Source organism: Chenopodium quinoa, unplaced genomic scaffold (assembly GCF_001683475.1).
Source record: "Chenopodium quinoa cultivar QQ74 unplaced genomic scaffold, ASM168347v1, whole genome shotgun sequence".
NCBI lineage: Eukaryota > Viridiplantae > Streptophyta > Magnoliopsida > Caryophyllales > Amaranthaceae > Chenopodium > Chenopodium quinoa.
The window spans coordinates 2,565,942-2,591,636 of NW_018744460.1; the positions used below are offsets into that span (position 1 = coordinate 2,565,942).

The 25,695-nt window shown below is 42.5% G+C and overlaps 2 protein-coding genes and 1 pseudogene across 2 annotated transcripts; 2 read left to right on the forward strand and 1 right to left on the reverse strand.

Annotated features, from left to right (window-relative positions):
- Positions 1 to 328: 328 nt before the first annotated feature.
- Positions 329 to 6,669, reverse strand: LOC110697260. Its single transcript, XM_021874626.1, has 14 exons — positions 6,286 to 6,669; positions 4,932 to 5,065; positions 4,674 to 4,823; positions 4,465 to 4,576; positions 4,000 to 4,342; positions 3,129 to 3,342; positions 2,913 to 3,002; positions 1,923 to 2,178; positions 1,455 to 1,567; positions 1,247 to 1,345; positions 1,083 to 1,130; positions 865 to 975; positions 648 to 738; positions 329 to 556 (listed from the first exon to the last, which is right to left on the reverse strand). The coding sequence occupies exons 1-14, from the start codon at positions 6,548 to 6,550 to the stop codon at positions 432 to 434; spliced, it is 2,151 nt and encodes a 716-aa protein (XP_021730318.1). The 5' UTR covers positions 6,551 to 6,669; the 3' UTR covers positions 329 to 431.
- A 1,641-nt stretch (positions 6,670 to 8,310) lies between these two features.
- Positions 8,311 to 11,237, forward strand: LOC110697261 (protein LOW PSII ACCUMULATION 2, chloroplastic-like). The gene is made up of 2 exons (XM_021874627.1): positions 8,311 to 9,302; positions 10,778 to 11,237. The coding sequence occupies exons 1-2, from the start codon at positions 8,867 to 8,869 to the stop codon at positions 10,921 to 10,923; spliced, it is 582 nt and encodes a 193-aa protein (XP_021730319.1). The 5' UTR covers positions 8,311 to 8,866; the 3' UTR covers positions 10,924 to 11,237.
- A 923-nt stretch (positions 11,238 to 12,160) lies between these two features.
- Positions 12,161 to 13,608, forward strand: LOC110697263 (annotated as a pseudogene).
- Positions 13,609 to 25,695: the final 12,087 nt, after the last annotated feature.

The following is a 25,695-nucleotide window of genomic DNA, read 5'->3' on the forward strand; positions in this document are numbered from 1 at the left end:
TGATTCACTAATAATTTTATTCTTTGATGTTATTGATTTTTACTAAGTACAATTTAATTATCCGAACTTATTTTTGCTGAACTTTAACCTAGTATTATTTCTTCTGAATTAAAATTATATTACGTAGTATTATTTCTTAAAAATATTTTTGTAAAGTGAAGAGAACCTAAATTTTTTTACCTGTATTTTGATTTTCCTATTGATCATGACTAGGTTAAGTTATTTGATCACTGGTTTTCGATGAACAAAATTGTTACAAAAAAGTTTTTTTTATTTTTATATTTCATTTCTAATAAAGAATACAAGCTTGAGCTACTAAACACAATCATTCTAACAATTTTCCAATTAAATCAATGGTATTACCCAATGGCAAAATAATTGTGTTTGCTATCCGGCTTTAATTTTTACACGGTTATGGTAGCATAATTGTGTTATGTGCATGGCGAGCTGATTGATGAACCAAAGCTCTCAGAATGAATTTTGCTCTCAATCTCTGATATCCATCCACAGATCATAGCATTGACTTCATCTGGACACTCATCATGGGGGCAATGGCCTACAGTATCAACACCATGGTTATAGTATCCAACTGATGTATTCAGACTTTCATATTGCAATTAATTCAGGGGTTTAAAAGGTGTAATTACCAGCATCAAGCTCCTTGATTATGATTCCTTCACAGTGCTCTCTGAACATAGCAAGCTTGGAACCAGGATCAGCTATTGGGTCTTTCATTCCCTGACGAAAATAAATAAACCAATCAGACATGAGTTGAATGCCTAGTAGTTTTTATTATATACAGCTAGAACTTTTATCAATTATTATTATTATTATTATCAATATTGCAAACAAAATTAGAATTACCTGTATAATTAAAACCTTTCCCGTTAATCTGCTTAAAAGATGATTAAGAGGAATGGACAAATTGAAGCTGAATACACTCTCTAAAACCTCTACTGAGCCAGGATCATATGACTTGTGCAAACATCAAGGTTGACAATGCTGGAAACATAGGAAACTATAAAGCAAAACAGAAATAGGGCGGTGACGAAAAACCAAATCTCATTAATAGAAGAGGATACAGCTCTAAGCATTTCCTTGATGAGCCAGTCATCAGCCCTTTCAGGTCGCTTCAAATTTGAAATAACATACAAATTATTAATAACAAAAAGAAAGAGAAATGAAATAGTAAAAAACCTAGAACAAGTTACAGCTATCAAGCATAGCTGTGAATGAGCCCACTTACAGTAGGGTAGCAATTTTTAACGAGGCTTCTTATGCTAAATCTCAAGTATTGCAGAATTGCTCTTGATCCCAACCAAGCAGCCCCAGAAATTTGTCTTTCCTACAATGGATTCAGATGGAAAAAAGTTGTTCTTAGTGCAAAATCCAGTTTTCATGAGCACTTCACCAAAAGCTACCCAAGTAGCAATCATCGATCATAAATTCCTCACCTTAAAGAATAGCAGAGAGGAATATCCTGGAAAAACATCTCCAGCAGTGTTCATAAGAATAATAGATTTGACCAATGAAGGCCAAAGACCACCAACAATTGAAGTAAAGTATCCTGACATTTAAAAAATATAGATTACTACAGGTATTGAAGGAAATAAGAACAGAGCTAGGAATTAAATTGTCCGTTGATTGAAAGAATCAAAAAGTTTGCATTATTTGAGCATATCTGAACTTATCTAAACTTTTTAGAACTCACTGAACTTCATTTAGTGGTAAATTGATCTTTGGTAGCCCTTATAAACCCTAATCTCAGCTTATTTTTTCTTGAACTTATCCTCTGAACTTATTAGCCCTAATCTAAACTTATCTATTCTTGAAATAAATGGAAAAAAGGTGAACTAAATAAGCCTAAGAACAGAGCAGCTAAATTCAAATGTCTGTTGAAGAAAAGGCAAGGTGAAACCTACCACCAATTGAGTTTCCAACAAGATGTGCTTGCTCACCCACAACCTCAACAATGAAGTCGCGCAATAATTCTGCCCACATGAGCTCACTGTAAACAATATTTGGCTTTTCAGACCGTCCAAAGCCTAAAAGAGTAAGAGCCCAAACTCGATTCCCACCATCAGCTATATTACTCAAGTTGTCACGATAATGCTCAAAGAAAGCCCCAAATCCATGGACAAGAAGAACAGCAGGCCCTTCACAACCAACAACTGTGTACTAAAAACACAACAGTGTTTAGTAGCCAAAAATCTATAATTCAATTTTGGCCACGCTGTCAGAGATTCAAAGTTATGCCAGGAGAGATTCGGATACTCAACCAGAAAAAATTAATCTATTGAAAAAACTCAAAATAAAAAAAAAAGGCGTCACATGAATGATGAGTCCTACACTTACATCACCGACTGGACTTGTAATATCACATTCGGAAACTACTATAATCAACAAACCAGATGACTATCTAAGGAATATCCCCCATCAAAGCTCACGTCTAACATTTGAAAATGACAAGGAAAATTAAACTGCCCAAACAAAATCAAATAAAAACACTAGTCCTACGTAAAGCTTCTAAGTCAGAGTGAATGCACCAAAATTTCCTCAAGCAGAAGCAGTAACATCATTTCAAAAAGGCGGATGAACTTTTGGTAAAGGTTAGTTTTGAGAGTTAGAGAGTCAAGCGTGCTTTAAATGAACACAACATGATATGAAAATACAGAGAAGATACATCATTGTGGAAGAAAGGAACGCATGCTTTTCAGAAAAAAATCTGAAGACAATAGCAGCATCTACATGTCCTATTCGAGCTCCAACTAATCAACCTCCATAAGCCCACACAATAGTTTTAGATTTCTTAGAATAAAGATAAGTTGGTCCAACAAGAGTCAACTTCCCTGTAGATGGGAAAAGGGTACAAGCGAAATATACATCCCCCACCCATTCCCTACCAATTATACCTGAATTAGGTGCCCATTCCATCTCCACAGTCTCTTAGAGTACGGTTCTTCCCTCCGAGATAAGCTTTTCAAACTCAGAAGCCAATACCACTGCCACAAATATTTAGAAGGATTAGCTGACACCAATTAGCAAAACAAAGTCTGTTTAACAAAAATAAAATTAATAATAACAAAAAAAAAAAAGACAGCTTTCAGTCAAGTTATCATTCCTCATACCTCTATTGAGCATACTGCATCAATGGCAGCAGGAACTGTTGTCGTAGAATACCCAAATGGAGATAAAAACCCAGCATTTCGTTCTTTCTCATATCTTATTGCTTCATAATATACTCTCCTACGGGATATGGTGCCAAGCTGCAAAGCAGATCCAAAAAGAGCTCCAAATGAAGCTCCAGTTCGGATTTCAGTCTCCCTCAACCTTAGGTGAATCCTGAAACCACATCAGGATAGGAATTATAAACTAAATGGGAGATTAATTTACACTGGAGTGACTTAAAAAGTCTTGGTTTAGCAATAATTACAGAGGACAAGCCACATACTATAATTTTTCTACTGGGATTAACAAGTACATTTCATGCAGATATTGGAACAGCAATAGAAATTAGAAACAGAAATGCTCAAGTCTAACACCTTAAAAATTCTACTACCCTTTATCTATATCATGATATCTTCACTATCTGCACCTTTGAAAATTTGCAGCACAAAAGACGAATCTGAATGTTGCAATCTATTCATGAATGCGAAGGCAAATTAGTCAGTGTTGAGCGTTAACCAAGCAAGTACTCTTTTGGTCCCATACAAATATATCCACTTCTTCTATTGAGTTGTCCCAACATATGTTCCTAAACAATAATAACATGGTTTTACGAATTTGTACCTGCAATGCCTTCTACAAAATTTCAGGACAGTATCAAATATTCATAAATCTAAAAAATTCAGCAAGAAAAGTTTATCCATCAAAATTTCTATGAAATCATTTGTCTTAAATTATTTGTTTTATGTCAATAAAGTATTGGATAAAGTGCAAGGGAACTCAAGCCAAAACGAGCTAAAGAAAAGATCATCACAAATTCACAATAGAACTTACTCTTGCCAGTCATCTCGTGCTGTTCCTTCCAGATATCTCAAATACCCAGCCAATGCATTCAATACAGTTTCTGTTCCGCCAGCAACTATGTTTCCTTTACTAGTACCAAAAACAGAGTTTTTCAGCCTCTTTCTTTGAGTTTCATTGGAAATTTGACTGCTGCTCCCTAATTGTGATACCCTAGATTCCCCGGGCACAGGGCTGCCAGATTTTAGCAGCTTCATGTGATCCATTCTCAATACAGCTTCCGCTGAAGTGTATTTGATGGAATTCCATTGTTCTTTTTCTTTATTTGTATGATAGTCCATGAATGTACACACATCATCGATAGTGGGAAGATGACCTGATATGAGTCCATTGACATTATTGATGACAAATTCGGCATAGGGTAGGAATGCTAGAATAAAAGATTCACGCTTCAACTGATAAAGAGGCAAGGTTTAATAATAGGACAAGATAGCTCACCCCAATCCAACTCCATAAAGCATCCATGAAATCTTGGAATACCAAGCAATGAAACATCATTGTGTTGAGGTTTCTTCACATCTCCAAAGAATGCAGGTAAGTCATCCAAGCTCTACATGTTTATTAGTGAGCACAATGTTTGTCAAGCATACATGAAAGTAATGAAACCAATGTAATCACTAAGATGAGAATGAGACAATCACTATCACCTTAGCATCATAAAAAGACGTCCTCCACACTTCAATCTTTGGATTCCAATCTAGAACAGGATCTGTTGCTAGGGAATCATCAACAGTAGCAACCAAAGAACGCATATCATATTCTACCTCTTCTTCCGCAAATAATACGGTTGCTTTAATCTGTTTAAGTCCTCATTTGTAAAATTAACAAAGTGAAACTATGAATGCTCAATGTTCTCACAAACTGACTATTAACTATCACATTAAGTATACCTAATGTGTAACAACCTCTTTTACTAGTTCACTTAAGATGCTTTCCACATTCCCAGATCTGATCATCAAATTGGAACCATGCTCCTTAAGTGACCTCCTTAAGTCTTCTACAGCAAGAAGAAGAAGTTCTACCATTTCATCAGGAAAACCTGCAGTACCCATATACAGTCACTACAAATAAGCCTCGCAATATACATATGGTCACAATAAACACATGCATAAGGCAGTCCACATTTGCTAACGCTTTGAGGAATGACTATTTAGATAACATGGAACAGAGAATAGCTGCAATACCTGCGGTGATAACAAAATACCCACCTCTCAATATTCCTTGTTACTGGAAATTTACTTTATCGGTCATTCAGTCCAAACCAAAGGATAGTGTAAAAACTAAAAAGAAAAGAAAAGTACAACCCTAAAGTCTATTGCAGTTCTGCTCTATTGTAACTATAGCTGTGAGAATGACTGCCATCGAAAACATCTTTTTAGCTTTAACGCCTAATGAAGCAATGGGGTCCATACTCTACATGACCATATCTCTAATGAGGCTTGTTCTTCAAACGCCACAAAATCCAAACTCATTTCACTTGAATTTAGCAAATTAAATTAAACTAAGCTAAGAAGTGTGAGAATCACACAGAACATTGTGAACAAAGAAGGCCCACGTTGTCATTCTAAGGTTTGTGCCATTTAATATATTGGACCGATACAAGGAAGACTAGACTATCATAGCCCTCGCGGAAGGATAACTCAGACAAATTGACAATAAACAAAAGTACATTGTGTAAGCCACTCTTCAAACACAATTTTAATTCACAACATTTACAGGCATGCAAATCTACATACTCAACTAATACCATGAAAAAAAAGCCCTAAAGAACCAATTCCTAATACTTCATTTCCCTCCTAAGTACAACTAAAATAACAAACTACATACATTAATGAACTTCAAATACTAAATTGAACCAATTCCTAATTCTTCATTTCCCTTCTAAATACAACTATAGTAACAAATTACACACATTAATGAATTTTAAATACAAAATTGAAGCAATTGTTAATTCTTCATTTTCCTCCTAAACGCAACTACAGTAACAAATTACAAATACAAATAAATTTCAAATACAAAATTGAAACAATGCCTAATTCTTCATTTCCCTCCTAAATACAACTAAAACAACAAACTACACACATTAATGAATTTCAAATACAAAATTGAACACTAAGCATATCATTAATCAAAGCAGCTCATCAATCAACAAATTAAACCCAATTCACCGATTGTTAAAATCGTTAATTCAGATAATTTCTACGAAATTTTTCAAAGAAATAAAAAATCAAGTAGAAAAGAGAGAGAAATAGACTTAACGGGATAAAATACGAGGATCGAAGACGTAAATAGGGACAACATTGGAGTAGTTGGAAGCAGCGGAAACAATGCCGGGATGATCGTCGATTCGAAGGTCATGCTTGAACCAGACAACAGCAGCGCCGCCATTGTTGTTGGTTTGAGCTGCAAGTTGTGGCTTGGTCTTCGTCTTCGAGGAGAGAGAAAAGCTGCAATTGAAAGAAGGTGGTTTGGGAAGGAAAGTGGAGGGTAAAGAGAGAGAGCGGAGTTGAGTGAGAAACGCCATTTATGGGGGAGGAGAGAGAAACTAAAGGATTCATGAAGATTTTAACCATGTCATTATAATCACATTTTTGTTTTTTTAGGACAAACGAGAGATTATTGTGGAGGAGAAAATAAAAGGCCCATATTCCTTGTTTTTTTTTTAAAAAAAAGAACTCATATCACCGATAGTCAAATGAACTATTGACCTAATTCGGAGTAATTAATAATGAGGGTTTGTGTATGATAAGTCACAATTCTCAAATTTAAATTCACCATCTCGACTGGTTTTCCGAAGAAATGATTGATAAAATGAGATGGTTGTGCAAATTCATTATAGATTATGTAGATTATTCGTGAAAATTTATGTGGTATTACACCCTTTTAAATTTCAATAAGCATTAAATTGTAGGCAAAAGTGGCTAAAATAGCACAAACTTTTATTTGGATGCGCTCAATAGCACGAACTTTAGGTGGAATCCTCATTACCTCACTTTAAGTGGAGCACAAAATGGTCGGAATCCGATGGAATATGTTATTAGAAATTATTTATGTCATTTATTGCACCAACCCTAGAATTCGTTACTGCACTTAAAGTTTGTGCTATTGAACGCACCTAAGCAATAATTTGTGTTGTTCAAGCCAATGTTATATGTGAATATCGGAAAAAAATTATACACACGATAATGTGAAACATCGTGAATAATGCAAAAGTCCTTCGTATGTATTAGTCGAACCTTATTGGGATTTGGGAGTAGTGTACACTCTTCAAGTTTTTTTGTTTCTAATTTCAAGGATAATTAAAACGGCTATTTCACCAAATGCCACTGAGCAATTGCAAAATTCACCAAATGCCATGAACCTTTTCAAAATTCACCAAATGCCATCGAGTTTTAAAAAAATTCACCGAGTGCCACTAATGACTAACAGCCGTTAGTTGACCCCACCACTTGCCACATGTCACCTTATGATTGGTTTGTTTTTTTTAAAAATAATTATAAAAAAAAAAAACTGAATCCCAAACCCCAGCCACCAGCCCAGCCGCCGGCAGTTCCCGAACCCAGCCACCCACCACCTATGAAATCTCGTGAAACCAAACACGAACAATAATCAACAATCTAAAGCTAGTGGATTTCGGTGGTACGATTTCTCGTTGTGGTGCAAGTGGATTTCGCTGGTACGGTTTCGCGTTTTCGTGGTGGATTTCGCTGGTGGTGGAGGTTTCGGGATTTTGCTAGTGGTTTCGCATTGTGGTGCTGGTGGTCGAGGTTTGGGGATTTCACTGGTGGATTTCGGAGTTTCTAGTGGTGGTCGTTTCTAGTGGTCGGGGTTACAGAGTTTTGCTGGTGGAGTTTCTGGTGGTGGTGGATTTGCGGGGTTTCTGGTGGTGGTCGGGGTTTTGGGATTTCGCTGGTGGAGTTTGTGGTGGTGGCGGTGGTCGGGATTTTGGAGTTTCTGGTAAAACGCCATTGAAGCTCCATTGAAGCTCACGCATGAAAGCTTGAGGAACATCATTTCTTCACCAAATTTTATTAAACTTGTACCAAAATGTTCACAATTCAACATATAATCAATTAGAGCAAACAATTTTGTGAATTGCTTCACCAAACAAAAAACCCCAATTTAATTTCTTTAGGGTTCTTCACAAAAATTGGTGGTGATTGGAGTTGCTGCTGGTGGCTTTTGAGATGCAGTGGTTGGTGTTGGGAGTTGGTGTGGTAAGTTCGCTGCGATGGTTGTGAACTAACAAAGAGGGAGAGGAAGGGGGGTGGGGTTTCGGGGTGGTGGAGGAAGGGAGGTGGGGTTTTGCGGGTTAGGGGGTCGCGACGGGATAGGGGAGGGGTCGTCGGCGGCCGGCGCGCCTTCCGGTGCTAGCCCTGGTTGCAGGGGGTGGCGGCGACTAGGGTTTTGGGGTGGGCAGGGGGCTCGACGGCAGGGAGGAGGTGGTGGCTGGCCAACTCTAAGTTCTTTTTTTTTTTAAATTTTTTTGTTGTTTTTCTTTTAATTTTTTGTTATTTTTAAAAACGGACCAATCAGAAGGTGACACATGACAAGTGGTGGGGTCAACTAACGGTCAATTAACAGCTGTCAGTCATTAATGACACTCGGTGAATTTTCTTAAAACTCGGTGGCATTTGGTGAATTTTGAAAAGGTCCATGACATTTGGTGATTTTTTGCAATTGCCTAGTGGTATTTGGTGAAATAGCCGCAATTAAAATGGATAGAAAAAAGAGGGAAAATGACCCAATTCCGAGAAAATATGGATCAAATCAAAATAAACCAAAAATCTGAGAAGAATTGTAAAAATACCAAACAAATACGAAGCGATAGCTAAAAAAAATGGCACTGCTTTCCCTTCAATCCTCTTCCTTCACCAATAAACCTCATCTCTTACTATTCAATACTCTTCCCACCAAACCCAAATTCACCATCTTTTGTCTAGATTCATCATCTTCAGAATCTCAATCTTCAAAACCCACCATTAATAATAACCCAATTGAGCAATCTTCTGATAAAAAACCCATTTCTTCAACCGGGCAAGGATTCGGGTCGACCCAATTACCCAAACCATCATCATCAACTGGGAAGAAGAAAGGGAGGAGAGAGAGAGCTTCAATTATACGGCGTAATCCAGTGGAAAAACCAGCTTTTTTGGGTAAAAACAATGTGGGTGAGGAAGATAATCAACAAGGTGTGAATGAAAGAGCTTTTTTGCTTACTTGGTTGGGCCTTGGTTGTGTTATTCTTGTTGAGGGCATTGTTCTTGCTGCCTCAGGTATATTGCTTATCTAATTATTAATTCATTTTATGCACTTGGTTAATTTATCATATGGTCAATTTAATTTAAGTAATTGATTATTGTATTTATAGTAATTGCTCTGTATTTTTAGAAATTGTATGTAGAAGGGTGAAGTATGTGAATATCAAGTTTGAAACTTTGATGAATTTTCTTTGGGTGAAATTTAAGAATTTTAGTGAGTTGGTCTTTTAAATTAGAGGTCTATAAAATTGTGTGTAGAGATTGCATAAAATTTAACCTTCCTAACCAGCCCGGCGCCAGCAATTAGGATTTTGTTGGAGGAACATGATTAGGTTCTATGTTGTAGTAACCCAGTTCAGCGCCTAGTTTAATTGTTTCTGGTAATTAGTGTCATAAAGATTGGAGCATGACCTTTTGTATCATAGTTATTAAATCAAGATTTTTGTTAAAAAAAGAATTAAGATTTGAAATGCAAGTGGAATGGGGTACATGGATTGTGGGGACTAGCAAAGTAACATAGGTGAACCTGGAAAACTCTATCTCATTAGCAAAGATAATTGTATTTAGTTTATCAATGTTGTAAATACAAAAAATTAGCAAAAATGAAGAGAACATTTGTACACTTGTTGGTAAGTATAGATACTGATGAAAGAGTAGAAAGAATCTGCCTTTTGTGAACACAAATCCATACACTGCTCCTAGCTGCTTTGGCGATTATTGGGAAACAGGAAACCTCAGTTTATCTTACGGAGTATAGCGTGATTGACACCATCAAGTTTGTCAAACTTTGAGCTGTGTGTAAGGAGTATTTGCATTTGTACCATCAGCATTGCTTTGGTTTTCGGTAATGCTTTGATGGCAGAGATTCCTCTTAATATGGCTGGTAATGTATTTTGCTTAGAGATGATGAGAACTGTCCTACCATGAGAGATGTAAGTGTGAGTATATGAGGGATTGGGAATCTTGAGATAGATGATTCTAAGTCTCAAAGCATTTTAATATTGTGCAGGATGTCAAGGCCATTAGGTAGGAACTTTATGCAATCTATGCATCAATTAGCAGCCTGGTTTCCTATGTTTGATTGCAGGAAGCTAGTCAAATGTTGTAGTTTATATGTCATTTGAAAGCTGCTTCAAAGATCAACCAACACCCAACGTGCTTTCCTCCTTAGGGTCAAGCCTGCCTGAGTTGTAATAATGGTTGATCCCCTCGATCAAGACCTTATTCCACCCTTAGCTGTTAGCTTGAACAAAAATCCATCTTTATGATACTCTCCTTTAAGCATTTTGCTTGATGGGGATGTTCTGAGATTGACAGCTTTAATTTTTGACTGCTCTCCACTACATTTTAACCAGTGTTATTACTGCTTAATAATTATAACAATGATCTGATTTTTCACATTTTAAGAAAATCTTAGCCACAATACTGTCTTGTCGGCTCAAAAGTTGTTGCTTCTTCTGTTAGTGACCTTTTTTCTTTTGTATCAACAGGATTTCTTCCAGAAGAGTGGGATAAGTTCCTTGTAAAGTTTCTGTACCCATCATTCACTCCCACAGTGTTCTTGTTTGTTGCTGGAACAGTTGTATATGGTGTTCAGAAATACTTGCAGAATGAAAATGCGAGAGAAGAAAAATGATGGTTTTCTTAACCAGAGCCGCTTGCACATATGATGTTGCCCCTCTGTTCTTAGCACTCTCACTTTCACTGATGCTGGATTGTATACATTTTATTGTCATTTAATTCAGTTGAGAAGCAGTGATTGACTCAAAGCTTGCACTTTGCTGGGTGTAGGATAGACTTTCGTTACCTGTATTCCTATTGTCTAGTGTATGTAAAGCTGTATTTATGTAAATTGAGATGGTGAATTAGATGTATGTTCAGCTCTACTGATTTAAAACACTCTGAGTTTTAACATTTTTGATAATTTAAGCAACTGCAGACTTGGTGGCATGATGTCTTCATTTTTAAATAATGATTCCCAATATTATTATTATGCTTGCTTAACTTATTCATTGCACAAATGGTGCTTTAATTGTTGTAGAACATGCCATTGTATTTAAGTTTTCTGCAACAGGTATGTTTGCATGAAGGAGCTAACTGTTGAAAAAACAGTTCGATGAAGATCAGAAAAGTGCAGGTGCACTGCTGCAGGACTGAATGTGGCATTGTGAGGATGCATGTAAATTGACCTCTTTCATTCAGGAATCAGGATCGACTTATTCTTCACCTTAAAGAGAGGCAGAGAGACGGTGCTAATTTGGAAACTGAGTTTGAGTTCCTGCCATTATCACTAAATCGGATAGATAGCCTTTTCCATTGCATCATCATGGCTTGTTTTGGTAAGAACCTTTCTGTCAGTTTTAAGATGTAATAAGAAGAAAAGTACTCCGAATTAAATAAACAGTAAACCAGTAGCTGTTGATGAGGAGATTTGCTTCTGTTATCTATCCCAGGTCTAAAGCCTCATGTTCGGCTTCTGTTATCTATTCCAGTTCTGAAGCCTCGTGCTCGGTTTTGATTGTCACTACTTGTGGATCACAGATAACAAAGCCAGTAATGCTGTCAAAACCTTTGTTATCTGAAGCTGCTCGGTTTAGATGATACATATTCACTGGTATAGTTCATACAAAATTACATTACACCTTCACCTATAACAGTGTATACACGAGCACTGATATGCTCCGAAAAAAAGGACTTACTAGTCTAATCTTCTACGGAGTATAAACTATACTAGTCTAGTCATTGAGCAATTTCTTTGATAATTGGGTGTAAAGGGAATTCATTATTCAAGGATTTATGTGAATAGGTAGGACTTTAAAGTAACAGATGTGTAATAAAAACATGTGACATTAATCGTAGCCGTCCCGAATTCATTAACATCTACCGTACTTCACAATTTAAGGTCGACACGACATTTAGAAATTTCAGTAACAATGTCTAATGTGGTCTATACTGCATTTGCTGTCGCCTCGTCGACATCTAGAAATTTCAGCAACCATGTCTGGATAAGAAAAGGTCCACGATTATCAACAGTCATAACAAAAAAATCAAACAATCATACATTCCTCATTTCCCCTAAAAAACCAACAATTCATTCTACCCCTTTAATTGTATCCCCAATTTTACACAAATTTTCTTTCCTCGCTAAAATCACCCAAAACAACCACTTTTCTAGCAGACAAATCATGTCTTCTAACATCAACACATTCGAATCTGAACCTGATTGGAACTACTCTGAATCAGACATTGCCCAAAAGTTTCTCTTCTTCAATGTTCTGAAAGACGGTCGTATCCATGTCTTATGTCCCCTTCTCACAAAGTCAAAGTCCCTCCTTCCTTCGGCTCAACAGCCGGCGCCGTAATCAAAGACGTTCAAATCTCAGCTGATGTCTCTGTCAGAATCTTCCTCCCTTCATCTTACACCTCCACCAACGCGTGCATCACACACAAACTCCCTGTCGTGTTATACATCCATGGCGGTGGCTTCTGCATGCAATCCGCCTTCTCGGAGGAGTACACGCGATTTGGCTCCCAGATCGCTGCAGAAGCCAACGCCATGGTTGTCTCAGTTGATTACGGACTCTTCCCTACACGCCCTATCCCCGCGTGTTACGAAGATTCCTGGGCTGCACTCCAGTGGGTGGCGTCCCACAGTAAAGGCTCAGGACCCGAACCATGGATCAAAGATCACGCTGATCTCCGCCGTATCTTAGTCAGCGGAGATTCAGCAGGAGGAAACATATGTCACACATTATTAGCTAAGGTAGGATCGATAGGACTACCAGGGGATGCAAAGGTTGAAGGGATGATATTAATTCATCCTTATTTAGGAGAAGATGATAAAATGTGGATGTTCATGTGTCCTACAAATTTAGGTCCTAGAGATCCTAGGATGAAACCTGCTGTAGAGGATCTAGCTCGAATCGGGTGTGAAAGGGTGTTTGTGTTGCTGGCTGAGAAGGATGGATTATACGGTGTCGGAAAGATGTACGCCGATGAATTGATCAAGAGTGGGTGGAAAGGGAAGGTGGAGATTATGGAGAACAAAGATAAGGAGCATTGTTTTCATTACTCTGATCATATGGATCTTGAGGCTGTTGCTATTCGTCGACGGATCGCTTCGTTTATCCATAATCAGAGTTGATTATATTAACTTAGGTGATTCATAATGTCATCTGTATCAAATGTTGTTATACAATGGTTGTTATCTAATGCTTTCCATGGCTAATTTCTGGAAATTTATTTGCAATTAGCAAAATCTTGTATAAGTCGGACTTAAATTCAAAATAATCTGTTGGGATGATGAATGAGCATTGATCAACTTGTTGTTTATTATTTGCTTGTAGATGGTAAAATGTGAGAGATGATAACTGTTTCGGTTGAAAACAATGGGACCTTGCCGAAGGTCCACTGAAATGGAGAAGACTGGATTCGATCCAAGTTGTGTTGGGCCGAAGGTTTCCTGCACAGTGAACACACGTAAACTAGCCTCGGGGGTGTTTCCGAGGAAGGCCCCTCCGATGCTAAAGTCAGTACAATGTGTAGAAGGAAGACACTATGCAAGAGAGTTTGTAGCTTGAGGCTTTTGTGGAATATTTCTGAATGCAAGAATGAGCATATGAATTGGAATGTCAATGATCATATGTGATGTCCCTTTGAATGTGTTAATATGATGGCTTTTATACCTCATCATACTTGGAGAGGTTGGGCTTTAGCCCAATTGGCTTACTTTGTGGGCTGACTTTTGACTTTTGAGCAATTGGAGAGTTGAACCTTGACCTTGGGCTTTTAATTGGATCATTTAGTGCTCAGACCCAACTTTGACTAAATTGGACCCAAACAACTTGCCCCCCAGACCCGATTTGGAAGAATGACGGGTCGGGTTTGATTTAACTCAGAAAAGGAGGGAAGTAAATGATTTAATTGATCCAAAAATTTGAATTTAAACCGTAATTAATGAGATAACAACGGTTAATGATTTGCGGAAGTTGGACGGATAATGGGCAGTTTAATCACAAGACATGTGTTTAATGGTTACTTAGTGGGTACTTAAGAGAAATTAAAGCACAGACTCTTCGTATCCCGTACCTGGAGATATAAACAGAGGCGCGTCATTCTCCTCACTTATTCACCAACACAAACCCAGAATTCTTCGAGAGAGAAACCAAGAACCCGCATCAAAACTTCGCAAATTCCCCCGAGCATTGAGCTTAGAAACTGAGACTTGCCACTACGAACTCGTAAATCGGCAACTTTCGCTTCAGATTAAGGTAAATTCCTTTGATTTCAGTTTATTTTTCTTCGAATTCGAACTCCTTCCCCTTTTCTTTCGACTTTTCTCTTCGAAATAATCCATGGCAAGAGGAGTTAGAGGTAGAGCCCGTGCTCCAAGAAGAGCAAGGCCGATTCCCGATCCTAGGAATAGGATTGGGACCTGGAATGGTCAAAGGCCGGAGTCTGACCCTGCTGAAGGGATTAGGGCGACTCCCCTTTCCTCGGCTCCTCCTCAAAGAACGGATGAGCCGAGTGCTTCTGGACGGGACGATGAAATTCCCGCTGTCCTTTGGGATATCCTCCCTGGGTTTTCAGAGTGGGAGAATGCCGAAGTCGCTTCGGCCATGATAAAGAACCGCCCCTACTCATGGTGGGTAGAGAACGCCGATCAATATCGATTTGCTGAGCAAATTGAGTTGCACTACGGCATTTTTGAAGCTGATGGATATTGGTGCCGAATGCCCTCAGCATCCGATAGAATCCATCGTCCACCCCCGGGGTATGTGGGGGTGTACACGAGACAGCTTCAGTATGGGCTGAGGTTCCCTTTGGACGTTTTCGTCCGAGACTTGCTGATCCATTACAACATTTCCCTATGTCAGCTAACCCCCACCAGCATCCGAAGGGTGATGACATACTTATGGGTCTGCAAGTTCTTCAAATACGTGCCGAACCTGCACTGCTTCAGAAAGCTCCATCGGCTAGTGCCAAATATTCAGAGTGGGCACGGAAGCCATGGTTCTGGGTGGTATCGGATTGAGTCCCGGCCCCAATACTTGACCATGTGGCCAAATGACTCTTCAGACAAGGACTGGAGAGGTCAATGGATTTGGGTTAGGGCACCCATAGATCCGGGCCACCCTTGCGTCTTCAGCGCTCCCCGGTACTTAGCTGAGCCTGATCCCGAAATGGGAAGTCTAGGTCCCCCCGCAGATAACGGGGCGGATCCGAACCTGGATCAGCAACATATCTTCGGCAAGCTGCCGAACCCGGGGGGGAGTGGTCGAATGCAGCATATCCCGGAGACTTGGCTCCCCGATACGCATTACGTTTTCCAAGAGAATATGCTAGCAGCTGTTGGCCTCAGCCGAAAGTTTAAGGATGGTAAGCTTCTTCGGCTGGGGCCGAGGCTTTTAACTACCTCTTTTTCTTCTCTCGCTTTGCTTTTTTATGCTGTGCCAACATATCTGAGCTAAACTTTTTCCCTTTCCCTTTTTTCAGAGCGGGACGAGACCAACGTTGGTATTAACTACGCTCGTCTTGGTGTTAACCGAGAGCGAGTTGTAACTGAACGGGCCCCGTCTATCACTGAGCCGAGGCATAGGGAAGTTCATCTGGATTCTTCCCACTTCCAAATTGAGGCTGTTGCTCTGTATCAGAAGCAGAAGCCTTGGTGGAAGAAGAGAGACCCTTGGTTTCAGCTGCTGAACGAAGAAGCTGAAGCTGCCCGCACAGCCGAAGAGGTTGCACGGGTACTTGAGGCTTGCGAAGGAGGAGAAGGGTCCTCCAGAGCTGCTGAGGCCGAAGCTGCAGCTAGAGCAGCTGAAGAAGACGAGGCTTTGCTGAAAACCTCGGTGAGCTTCAGACAACTTTTTTCTTTTCATTTTCATTTTCATTTTTTTTTTTTTTTTTTTTTTTTTTATTCACTCTTCTTCCCCCCTGTCTGTTACAGTCTGAAGAGAGTAACAGACACAGAGAAGGCAAAGCTCCTGTTCGTCCCGAAGATCAAATACAAGAGTCTTCAGACTCAGATATGGACGAGCAGCCTCTTCTGAAAAGGCGCCGAAGGATGGCCATCATCGGCCCTCATGACTTTCAGCAGAGGCCGATGACCATCGGCGTCGCAATAAGGGAACCTGAGGAAGGCAATGGATCGCCGAGGGTTCCCCAGCCAACACCCCAATCTCCTCAAAAGACCCCTCCGCCACCTCCTGAGATGGAGGTGGATCAGAGAACTCCCGAACCTAAGGGAGGGGTCCAAGAAGAAATCAAGGAGAGTGCTGCTGAGCACGAAAATAAAGATGCCGTGATGTCAAGTGCTGAAGGCTTCACGGCAGATATCGCAAGAGAGGTTGAGGCTTTCGTCCTCACCCCTGAAGAAGAGGAGGTCATAGTACTTGACTCCTCTGAGAAGGACGATGCTGAGACAACCAAGGCTAATCAAGCTCCATCGTCGTCCTTCCCTTCTTTCCAGACTCTGCATTCTGGAGAAATGGGTTTCTCGGCCCCCCGAATTCCAATCCCAGATCACATCTGGGACCTCATATGGGGTCAAAACCGAGAAGGAGCTGCAGCCTACTTCGGCAATTTTGCTGGCATGTCCGAAGTAGACAGGGCAAGGATCTGGTCGCTGAAGGCCACTGCTGGGATGGGCGAATCCAGTAGATCAGTTCCTGACCCAGCCAGGTCTAACCAACTGCTGATGATGCAGGTAATTTTCCTTCATTTCCTCCGAAATTCAGCTCTTTACATATATATATTTTTTTTTATTTATTATTTTTTTTTTTTGTCTTCCTGTTTTCAGTTCGTGCACAATCAGACTCTCACTGTAGAGCTGATTGATACCCTACAAGATAGGGTAGACGCTGCTGTGCACGAAAAGAAGGTGGCTGAAGAGGAAGTTAAGCTTGCTAAGCTGAAGCAAGCAGCAGCTGAAGAGAAGCAGCAGGAGGTTGAGGAGTACGGTAAAAAAGCTGCCGAAGCTCTGAAAACCTTCTGCGATGCTATGGAGATGGAGGTTTTTCCCCCACTGATGGAAGGGGAAAAATTCCTCCAGGAGCATATGGGAGTGGACGTCTCCAAATTCAAGGCTGCTATTGAGAGCCGAATTCAAGAAGGAACTGCTGCACAAGCTGAAGTGCAGCAGCGTCTAGAGGCTCTTGAAGCCAGCCGAATGGCTGCTGAAGAATTGCTCCTGGCCAAAGACGTCCAACTCTCAGAGGCTGCTGCTGCTGCTGAAGCTCAAAGAGCTAAATTCCAAAAGGCTGAGGATCAATTGCTGATCCAGAAAGTTGAAGTGGCCCAGGCCCAGACAAAGGCTTTCCAAATTCAGCAAGAGCTGAATGAGCTGAGAGGTTCCTCCTCCCAAGTCGCTGATGAGCTGAAGAAATCCAAGGAAGACTTGGAGGAGACCCAGAAGAAGCTGGCTGATGCTGAGGCTTTACTCAAGGTCCGTGTTTATACCCAAGAGGAATATGAGATGGGTTTCAGAAACGGATTCCGAGTATGCCGAAGAGTCTGCCTTCATGCTGAGCCGAAACTGGACTGGTCTAAATGTGCTGAGTGGGTCCAGAATCCCGAAGACCCTCACATGAAGTATGCAACTCCAGCTGAAGCTGAAATTCTTAAGGCTGAGGAAGCCGAAGAGGAAGCTGAAAGACTGGAGTTGGAAGCTGAGCAGAGGGAAAGGGAGGCTCGGCAAAGTGCAAAGCCCGCTTCTTCTGCTGCTGGAGCTGAGGCCACCATGGGACTCAACGCTGATCAGTCTGATCCTCCGGCTGAAGCATAGGAACTCGGGCAGTCGTCTTCAGAATCTTGCGGTTCATCATGCGCTTAACTTTAGACTTGCCGCTTTCTGAGCTTTTTTGCCTTGTTTTTTTTTGCTTCAGCTTGCCTTGTCGTACAGCAGTTTTATTTTTTTGCTTATGTACGTATTTCGGCAGCTGTTATTTTCCGCTTGTGGGCGGCTGCCGATACTGAATTATTGAACTTGTAGCTCAATTTTTGAGAAATATTAATCTAATGCTCTTTTCTTCAGTTGCTTTACTTTTGAATGCTTTACTGTTTCTTTTCTTCAACTCTGCCGAACATAGTTGCACTGAGTGCTTCTTGCCCCCACAGAAATTGAAGTATGACTTCAGTTAAATAAGCAATTTCTGAACTTCTTCAAAATGGGTATCCGAAACACAGGGCCAACTGAAGGCAATGCTTCTGGGATACAAGTCTTACTGAAGATTGACTGTCTGAAAGTTGGATATCCGAAACACAGGGCCAACTGAAGGCAATGCTTGGGATATTAGCTTTCTGGGACTAACCTCCTTAGAACAAGTCTTACTGAAGTTTGACTTCAGCTGAAAGACCAGCGTTCTTAAAGAAGACGCATATCCGAAACACAGGGCCAACTTAAGGCAATGTTTCAGATAATGGCTCTCTGGGATACAAGGCTCAGTTAAGGCAATATCCCAGAATTGTCCATGGACTCATGTCTTTGGAGAACAGGTCTTACTGATGTTTGATTTCAGCTGAAAGACCAGTGTTCTTTAAAAAGACTGAGTTTTTTAAGCCATCTGAAACCCAGTTACCCGAAGGCGAAGGTTTCAGACGAGGCTGATTTAAAAAGGCTGTTATCCTTGATTTTCTGTCTATCTTTGAAAAATGGATACCCGAAACACAGGGCCAACTTAAGGCAATGTTTCGGATAATGGCTCTCTGGGATACAAGGCTCAGTTAAGGCAATATCCCAGAATTGTCCATGGACTCATGTCTTTGGAGAACAAGTCTTACTGAAGTTTGACTTCAGCTGAAAGACCAGTGTTCTTTAAAAAGACGAGTTTTGTCAGCAATCTGAAACCCAGTTACCCGAAGGCGAAGGCTTCAGACGAGGCTGAATAAAAAACCCTTAAAGAGTAGATAGAACAAAGAAAATTTTGAAAGGATAAAAAGTTGTAAATATTTATATAAATGGCGGCTCCAAGGCCTTTTATTAGTTCAAAATGTACTTACAAAGATTGTTCTGCCCCGAAGGGTTTACACATGGTATTTTTTCAGTACATCAGCGTTCCAGTGATTCTTCAACTCAGTTCCATCCAACTGCCGAAGTCGGTATGTCCCTGGCTGAAGCTCATCGTAAATTTCATAAGGTCCCTCCCATGTAGCTGAGAGCTTCCCATGGATTCGGCCTTTCTGAACTGCAGCAGCATTCCGAAGGACAAGATCTCCAATTTTGAGAGGCCTTGCATTGACCCTTCGGTTATAAAATTTGCTGACTCTCTGCTTATAGGCCGCCATTTTATCTCGAGCTGAGTCTCTTACTTCGTCGAGGAAATCGAGAGATTCCCTCATCAGTCGCTCATTCTCAGTCGAGAAATGGTGCACTCGAAGGCTCTCAGAGCCAATTTCCACTGGAAGGACGGCTTCGGCACCATACACCAATTCAAAAGGTGAGTGGCCCGTTGCCTCTTTTTCAGTTGTCCGAAGGGACCAAAGGGTTCCAGGGAACTCCTCTAGCCATTTGGACTTTTGATCTTCCACCCTCTTCTTGAGGGCATTTAAGATCTGTTTATTTGCTGCTTCGGCTTGTCCGTTACTTTGCGGGTGGCATACTGCTGAGTATGCCAGTTTGATGCCGAACTGATCTGTGTATCGCTTCAGCGGTAAGTTATCAAATTGCCTCCCATGATCGAAGACAAATACTCTCGGGATGCCAAAGCGAGTGATGATATTCTGCCAGATAAATTTTCTGACAGTTTGCTCTGTAATGTTCGAGGCTGCTTCGGCCTCGATCCATTTACTGAAGTAGTCGACACCAACTATCAGCCATTTTTTCTGGTACACAGCCTCTGGAAATGGTCCCAGTATATCCAGTCCCCATTGGGCAAACGGGAGTGGATTAAGGATCGGCTGAAGATCCCTTGCTGGCTGATGGATAACTGGAGCATATTTTTGACATTTTTCGCATTTCCGAACCAGCTCCTTAGCATCTGCGATCATGGTGGGCCAGTAATATCCAGCCCTCAGTGCCTTGTGGGATAAGGTTCTTCCCCCAATGTGGTTCCCACAGATGCCGAGGTGAATCTCCCGCAGGATATAATCTGCATCTGTTGGTCCCACGCATTTCAGCAATGGGGCTGAGAAGGATTTTTTCAGAAGTTCCCCCCTGAAGACAATGAACCTAGAGCTGGTTCTCTTCATTTTGGAGGCCAAAGCTTTGTCCTCAGGAGTTTCTCCCCGAAGCTTAAAAGCTAAAATGGGTTCCATCCAACTAGGCTCTGGGTCGGCGCAGCACACTTCAGGTGCTTCGTCGACACTTCTTACTCGACGCACTTCTACATATACAGACCTGTTCAGCTCGGTAAAAGATGAACTAGCAAGTTTGGAGAGTGCATCGGCCTGAGTATTCTGACCCCTTGGGATCAGCTGAACCTCAAAAGTTTTCAGCTCTGCAATGACTGATTTGATCTTGGCAAGATAAGCTATCATGGAGGGCTCTTTGGCCTCATAGCTGCCAATGATCTGATATGCAACTAGCTGAGAGTCTGTTTTTAAGCAGACATGATCGGCTTCCAAGGAGATGCATAATTGTAGGCCGGCGATTGCTGCCTCATATTCGACTTCATTGTTCGAGGCCTTAAAAGAAAATTTTAGTGCATACTCAAAGGATTTGCCCTCGGGAGAAGTTATCACTACTCCTGCCCCCGAACCGTTTTCGGTGGAAGACCCATCCGTAAACACGGTCCAGACTTTCTTGTTACTGTCCAGCACTTCTTGGTATGAGCATTCGGCCAATAAATCCGCCAGGGCTTGAGCCTTAATGGCAGCCCTCGGACGGTAGCTGATGCTGAATTCGGTGAGCTCAAAAGCCCACTTGGCTAGCCTACCGGATTTTTCAACCTTGCCAAGAACTTTTTCCAACGGCTGATCAGTTAAGACCACTATCTGATGGCAATCAAAATAGGGCCTCAGCTTCCGAGCAGCTACCACTACCGCGAAAGCAACTTTCTCGAGTAGAGGATAGCGGGTCTCGGCATCCGTCAGTGTATGATTGACGAAATAAATCGGTTGCTGACTCTTACTCTCTTCCCTCAGCAATACTGCGCTGATGGTGGCTGGGCTAACGGCCACATATAGGTATAGAGTTTCTCCTTCAACTGGGCTAGCCAGCGTTGGGAGTTGAGCCAGATGCTCCCGAAGCTGTTGAAAGGCGTCTTTTTGCTCTTCCTCCCAAACAAGCTCTTTTGTTTTCGGGAGTTTCAGGGCTTTGAAGAAGGGTAACCCCTTATCCGAAGCTCTGGAAATGAACCTCGAAAGGGCTGCCATTCTTCCGGTGAGCCGCTGAACATCCCTCTTCGTTTTCGGCTCAGGAAGGTCGAGCGCCGCTTTGACTTTAGAGGGATTGGCATCAATCCCCCTTTTGCTGACCATGAAACCCAGGAATTTCCCTGACTTCACGCCGAAGACACACTTCTTCGGATTCAGCTTCATTTGATGCTTTCTCAAGGTGGCGAAAGTTTCAGCCAGGTCCTTTACATGGTCCTCTAGTTTTTTGCTTTTGACGATTGAATCGTCAACATAGACTTCCATGTTTCGGCCCTTTTGATCGGCAAAAAACTTGATCCACCAGCCTTTGATAGGTTGCCCCCGCATTTTTCAATCCGAAGGGCATCATTTTGTAATTATATACCCCAGCGTTCGTGACGAATGCTGTCTTGGCTCGATCGTCGGGGTGCATAAAGATCTGATGATACCCCGAGAATGCGTCCATGAAACTAAGCAAGGCATGGCCACTTGTCGAATCGACTAGCTGATCGATTCTTGGCAAGGGATAGAAATCCTTTGGACAAGCCTTATTTAGGTCCGTGAAATCAACGCACATCCTCCAGGTACCATTGGGCTTCTGAACCATCACCACATTTGCCAGCCATTCCGGATATTGGCAAGGTTCAATGAACCCTGCCTCCAATAATTTTTTGACTTCGGCTGCGATGTCTCGGTTCTTATTGGCGGAGTAATTCCGCTTCTTTTGCTTAACTGGTCGACACGCTGGGTCAACATTAAGCTTATGGGAGATGAGGTCTGAACTTATCCCGGGCATATCAGCTGCCGAGAAAGCAAACACATCCCTGTTATCCCGAAGGAGCTGAATAAGTTCACAACGGGTGTTAGGATCAAGGTCCATCCCGATTGTTACACATTTCTCAGCATCTCCTTCGGCCAACTCAACTGTTTCAGTCTGTTGGTCCATGTCCATTGCCGAGGGACTGGACTCTTCAGAATCTGGTCTGCTGCCAATGTCAGCAGGTGTCCCAGTCTTTGCGTTCTTCGGCTGGCTCTCTGGGTCTTTCGGCCCAGCTGAAGAGTCAACCTTTTCCCTTTCGGGACCTTTTTCTCTGGGCACTGATCCTTGGGCCGAAGCACTTAGGCCTTTCGGCTTTTTTGTGCTTGGCTCTCTTTCTTTTTCTTTCTCCTCCTCATCCTTGTCGTTATCTGGGCGACTACTGGATGGCTTGAGGTAGTTGCACCTTCGGGCGTCCTTTTGGTTGCCCTGTATCCTTTCGGGGAAGCCGGCGTCTGAGACATAAATCATCAGCTGATGATAAGTTGAGACGACCCCTTGGATCTCGTGAATTATGGGTCTCCCCAAAATCACGTTGTACACTGAAGGAGCGTCGATGACCAAAAACTCAATCATGACGTTCCGGGCTGCCTCATCGCAACCGATGGTGACAGGAAGTGTCACCTTCCCATCTGGATAAGTTGAAGCCCCATTGAACCCGGATACCGGATAGGGTACCGGCGTAAGGTGCTTGGGCTTCAGCTTAATTTGGTTGTAGGCCTTTCGGAACAGAATGTTTGCTCCGCTGCCACCGTCAACAAGGACCTTACTGACGTCGTGGTTAGCCACCGTGGCGATGATCACCAACGGATCCTCGTGAGGGAACGTAATCCCCCGGCAGTCGGCGGCTGTGAACGTCATGTTCGGCACCGGCGACTGGGGAGATTGAATGTCAGCGTTGTTCACCTGGTGAGTCAAAGCTCTAAGGTGACGCTTGTGCTCCCTCCGAGAGTATATTCCTCCCGAGATAACATTGATCGGAGGGAATTTCCCCTCCGGTTTTTTACTGTTTTTCCGGGGGAAATCAAGGTCCTGCCGAGGGTCCTTTGCTAGCCTCTCGGATTCTTTTTTCTCGCGGTGATCCGCGATGTATTTTTTCAAGTATCCCTTCCGGACCATGTCCTCTATCTGGTCCTTCAGCTGGATACACTCTTCAGTGTTGTGGCCCGAAGACTCGTGGAACTCACACCACTGATTTTTATTTTTTCGCTGATACCACTCTGGGAGTGGTCTCGGCTTTCGGTAACTCTGCTCCTCCTTCGTCACACTGTAAATTTTGGCGCGTGGAAGAGAGAGCGGAGTGTAGGACTCGTATCTGCCTGTGTATGAGGCAAACCTGTCCTTCTTTAGGTCGCTGGCCGAAGATGGCTCCGAGGCCTTTGATTTTCCCTTTGCCTTATGGCCTTGGCCTTCAGACAAGGGTATTTGCCTCTGTTTCCCTCCCCCGGATTGAGGTTGGGTTTTTGCTTTATTCCATTCTTCGGCTCGGATGAACTTATCCGAAGCACTAAGAGCTTCCTCCAAGGTCTGCGGGGTATGCATGACCATGAAGTCTAGGAATTTTCCTGGCTGAAGGCCATTCTGCATTGCAAAAACAGCTAGCCCCTGGTCCAGCTGAGAGACGCTTGATGACTCGTTACTGAAACGAGTCAGGTAGTCTCGGAGGCTTTCGGTTTCCCCCTGTTGCAGACCCATGAGCTCTGCGGTAGTCTTTTCTCGGCGGTTTGCCGTGGAAAACTTGCTCCTGAACTTGGAGGACAGATCATCCCAACCTGTTATGGAGCCTTGCCTTACTCCCTTGGAGATCCACGCTTGCGCGACCCCCTTGAGAGTGGTTGGGAAATATTTGCACCAAGTCGCCTCGGATCTGGGGCAAAGATGCATATGAGTCTCATACGAGGCCACGTGGTCCTTCGGATCCGTGGTCCCGTCATATGTGATATGCGACGGTATTTTAACCGTGGGTACGCGCTCTTCCAGTATCCATTGCTCGAATGGTGAACTAGCGGGAAGCATAATGGCCTTGCCCTTGTTCCTGGCCGAAGGGACCGCGCTCCGCCCTCTTAGAGAGGTAGGAGTGGTTTTCGTCCCTGGCTGGGAAGTCTGGGCCTCGGCTGCAGGGAACGAGAGGCGACTACGCACGCTCGGTTCCTGGCCGCCGAGTCGGTCAAGGACGCTTCTGCGAGCAGTCTCGGGTTCCCGGCGAGTAGATTCTGGCCGAGAAGCTGAGCTGCTGCTCTTATGCGCTGCTGGTCTTGAGGATGAGGATCCTTTAAATAATTGAGAGTTCTTCTTCCTCTGTTTTTCATTTTTCCAAGAATCCTCCTCCCACTCTTCCAGTTCCCGGAAGGAAGGAAGCTTCCCACCGTCATGGTCTAACTTCCTCCGCTGATGCCGGGTATGCGGAGGAGTTTGATCACGAGGCGGTGGCATATTCTATGCCCTCATTGCCTCCATGAGTACTGCCAGCGCTCTTGCCACCTCTTCCGAACTGGGCCCCGTCAAAGGGGTCCCCGGCCGAGGGTGGTAATGAGGCCGTGCAGCCGATGGTTGGCTTTGGGACACTGAATATGTCCTATGATCAGACTGACCCCTGCTAGACCGAGAGTGGTCCGGCCTATATTGAGAGTCATGCATTATAGGAGATAGGGAATCCTCCTTGTGTGATCCTCCCCCCGAGCCGGCACCCTTGGGAGAGTTCCGGTCCGGCGAGGGCGATGGTGTAGGGGTTTTAGGCTTTTCGCCCGCTCCTTGACGGAGGCTTTTGCTCTTGCGGTTCTTAGCCATGGCTGCTAAGATAATTGCAAGATGATCTTGGTTAGGAATTTGGCTTAAAGATTTTTGAAAGTCTTCCCCACAGACGGCGCCAAATTGTTTCGGTTGAAAACAATGGGACCTTGCCGAAGGTCCACTGAAATGGAGAAGACTGGATTCGATCCAAGTTGTGTTGGGCCGAAGGTTTCCTGCACAGTGAACACACGTAAACTAGCCTCGGGGGTGTTTCCGAGGAAGGCCCCTCCGATGCTAAAGTCAGTACAATGTGTAGAAGGAAGACACTATGCAAGAGAGTTTGTAGCTTGAGGCTTTTGTGGAATATTTCTGAATGCAAGAATGAGCATATGAATTGGAATGTCAATGATCATATGTGATGTCCCTTTGAATGTGTTAATATGATGGCTTTTATACCTCATCATACTTGGAGAGGTTGGGCTTTAGCCCAATTGGCTTACTTTGTGGGCTGACTTTTGACTTTTGAGCAATTGGAGAGTTGAACCTTGACCTTGGGCTTTTAATTGGATCATT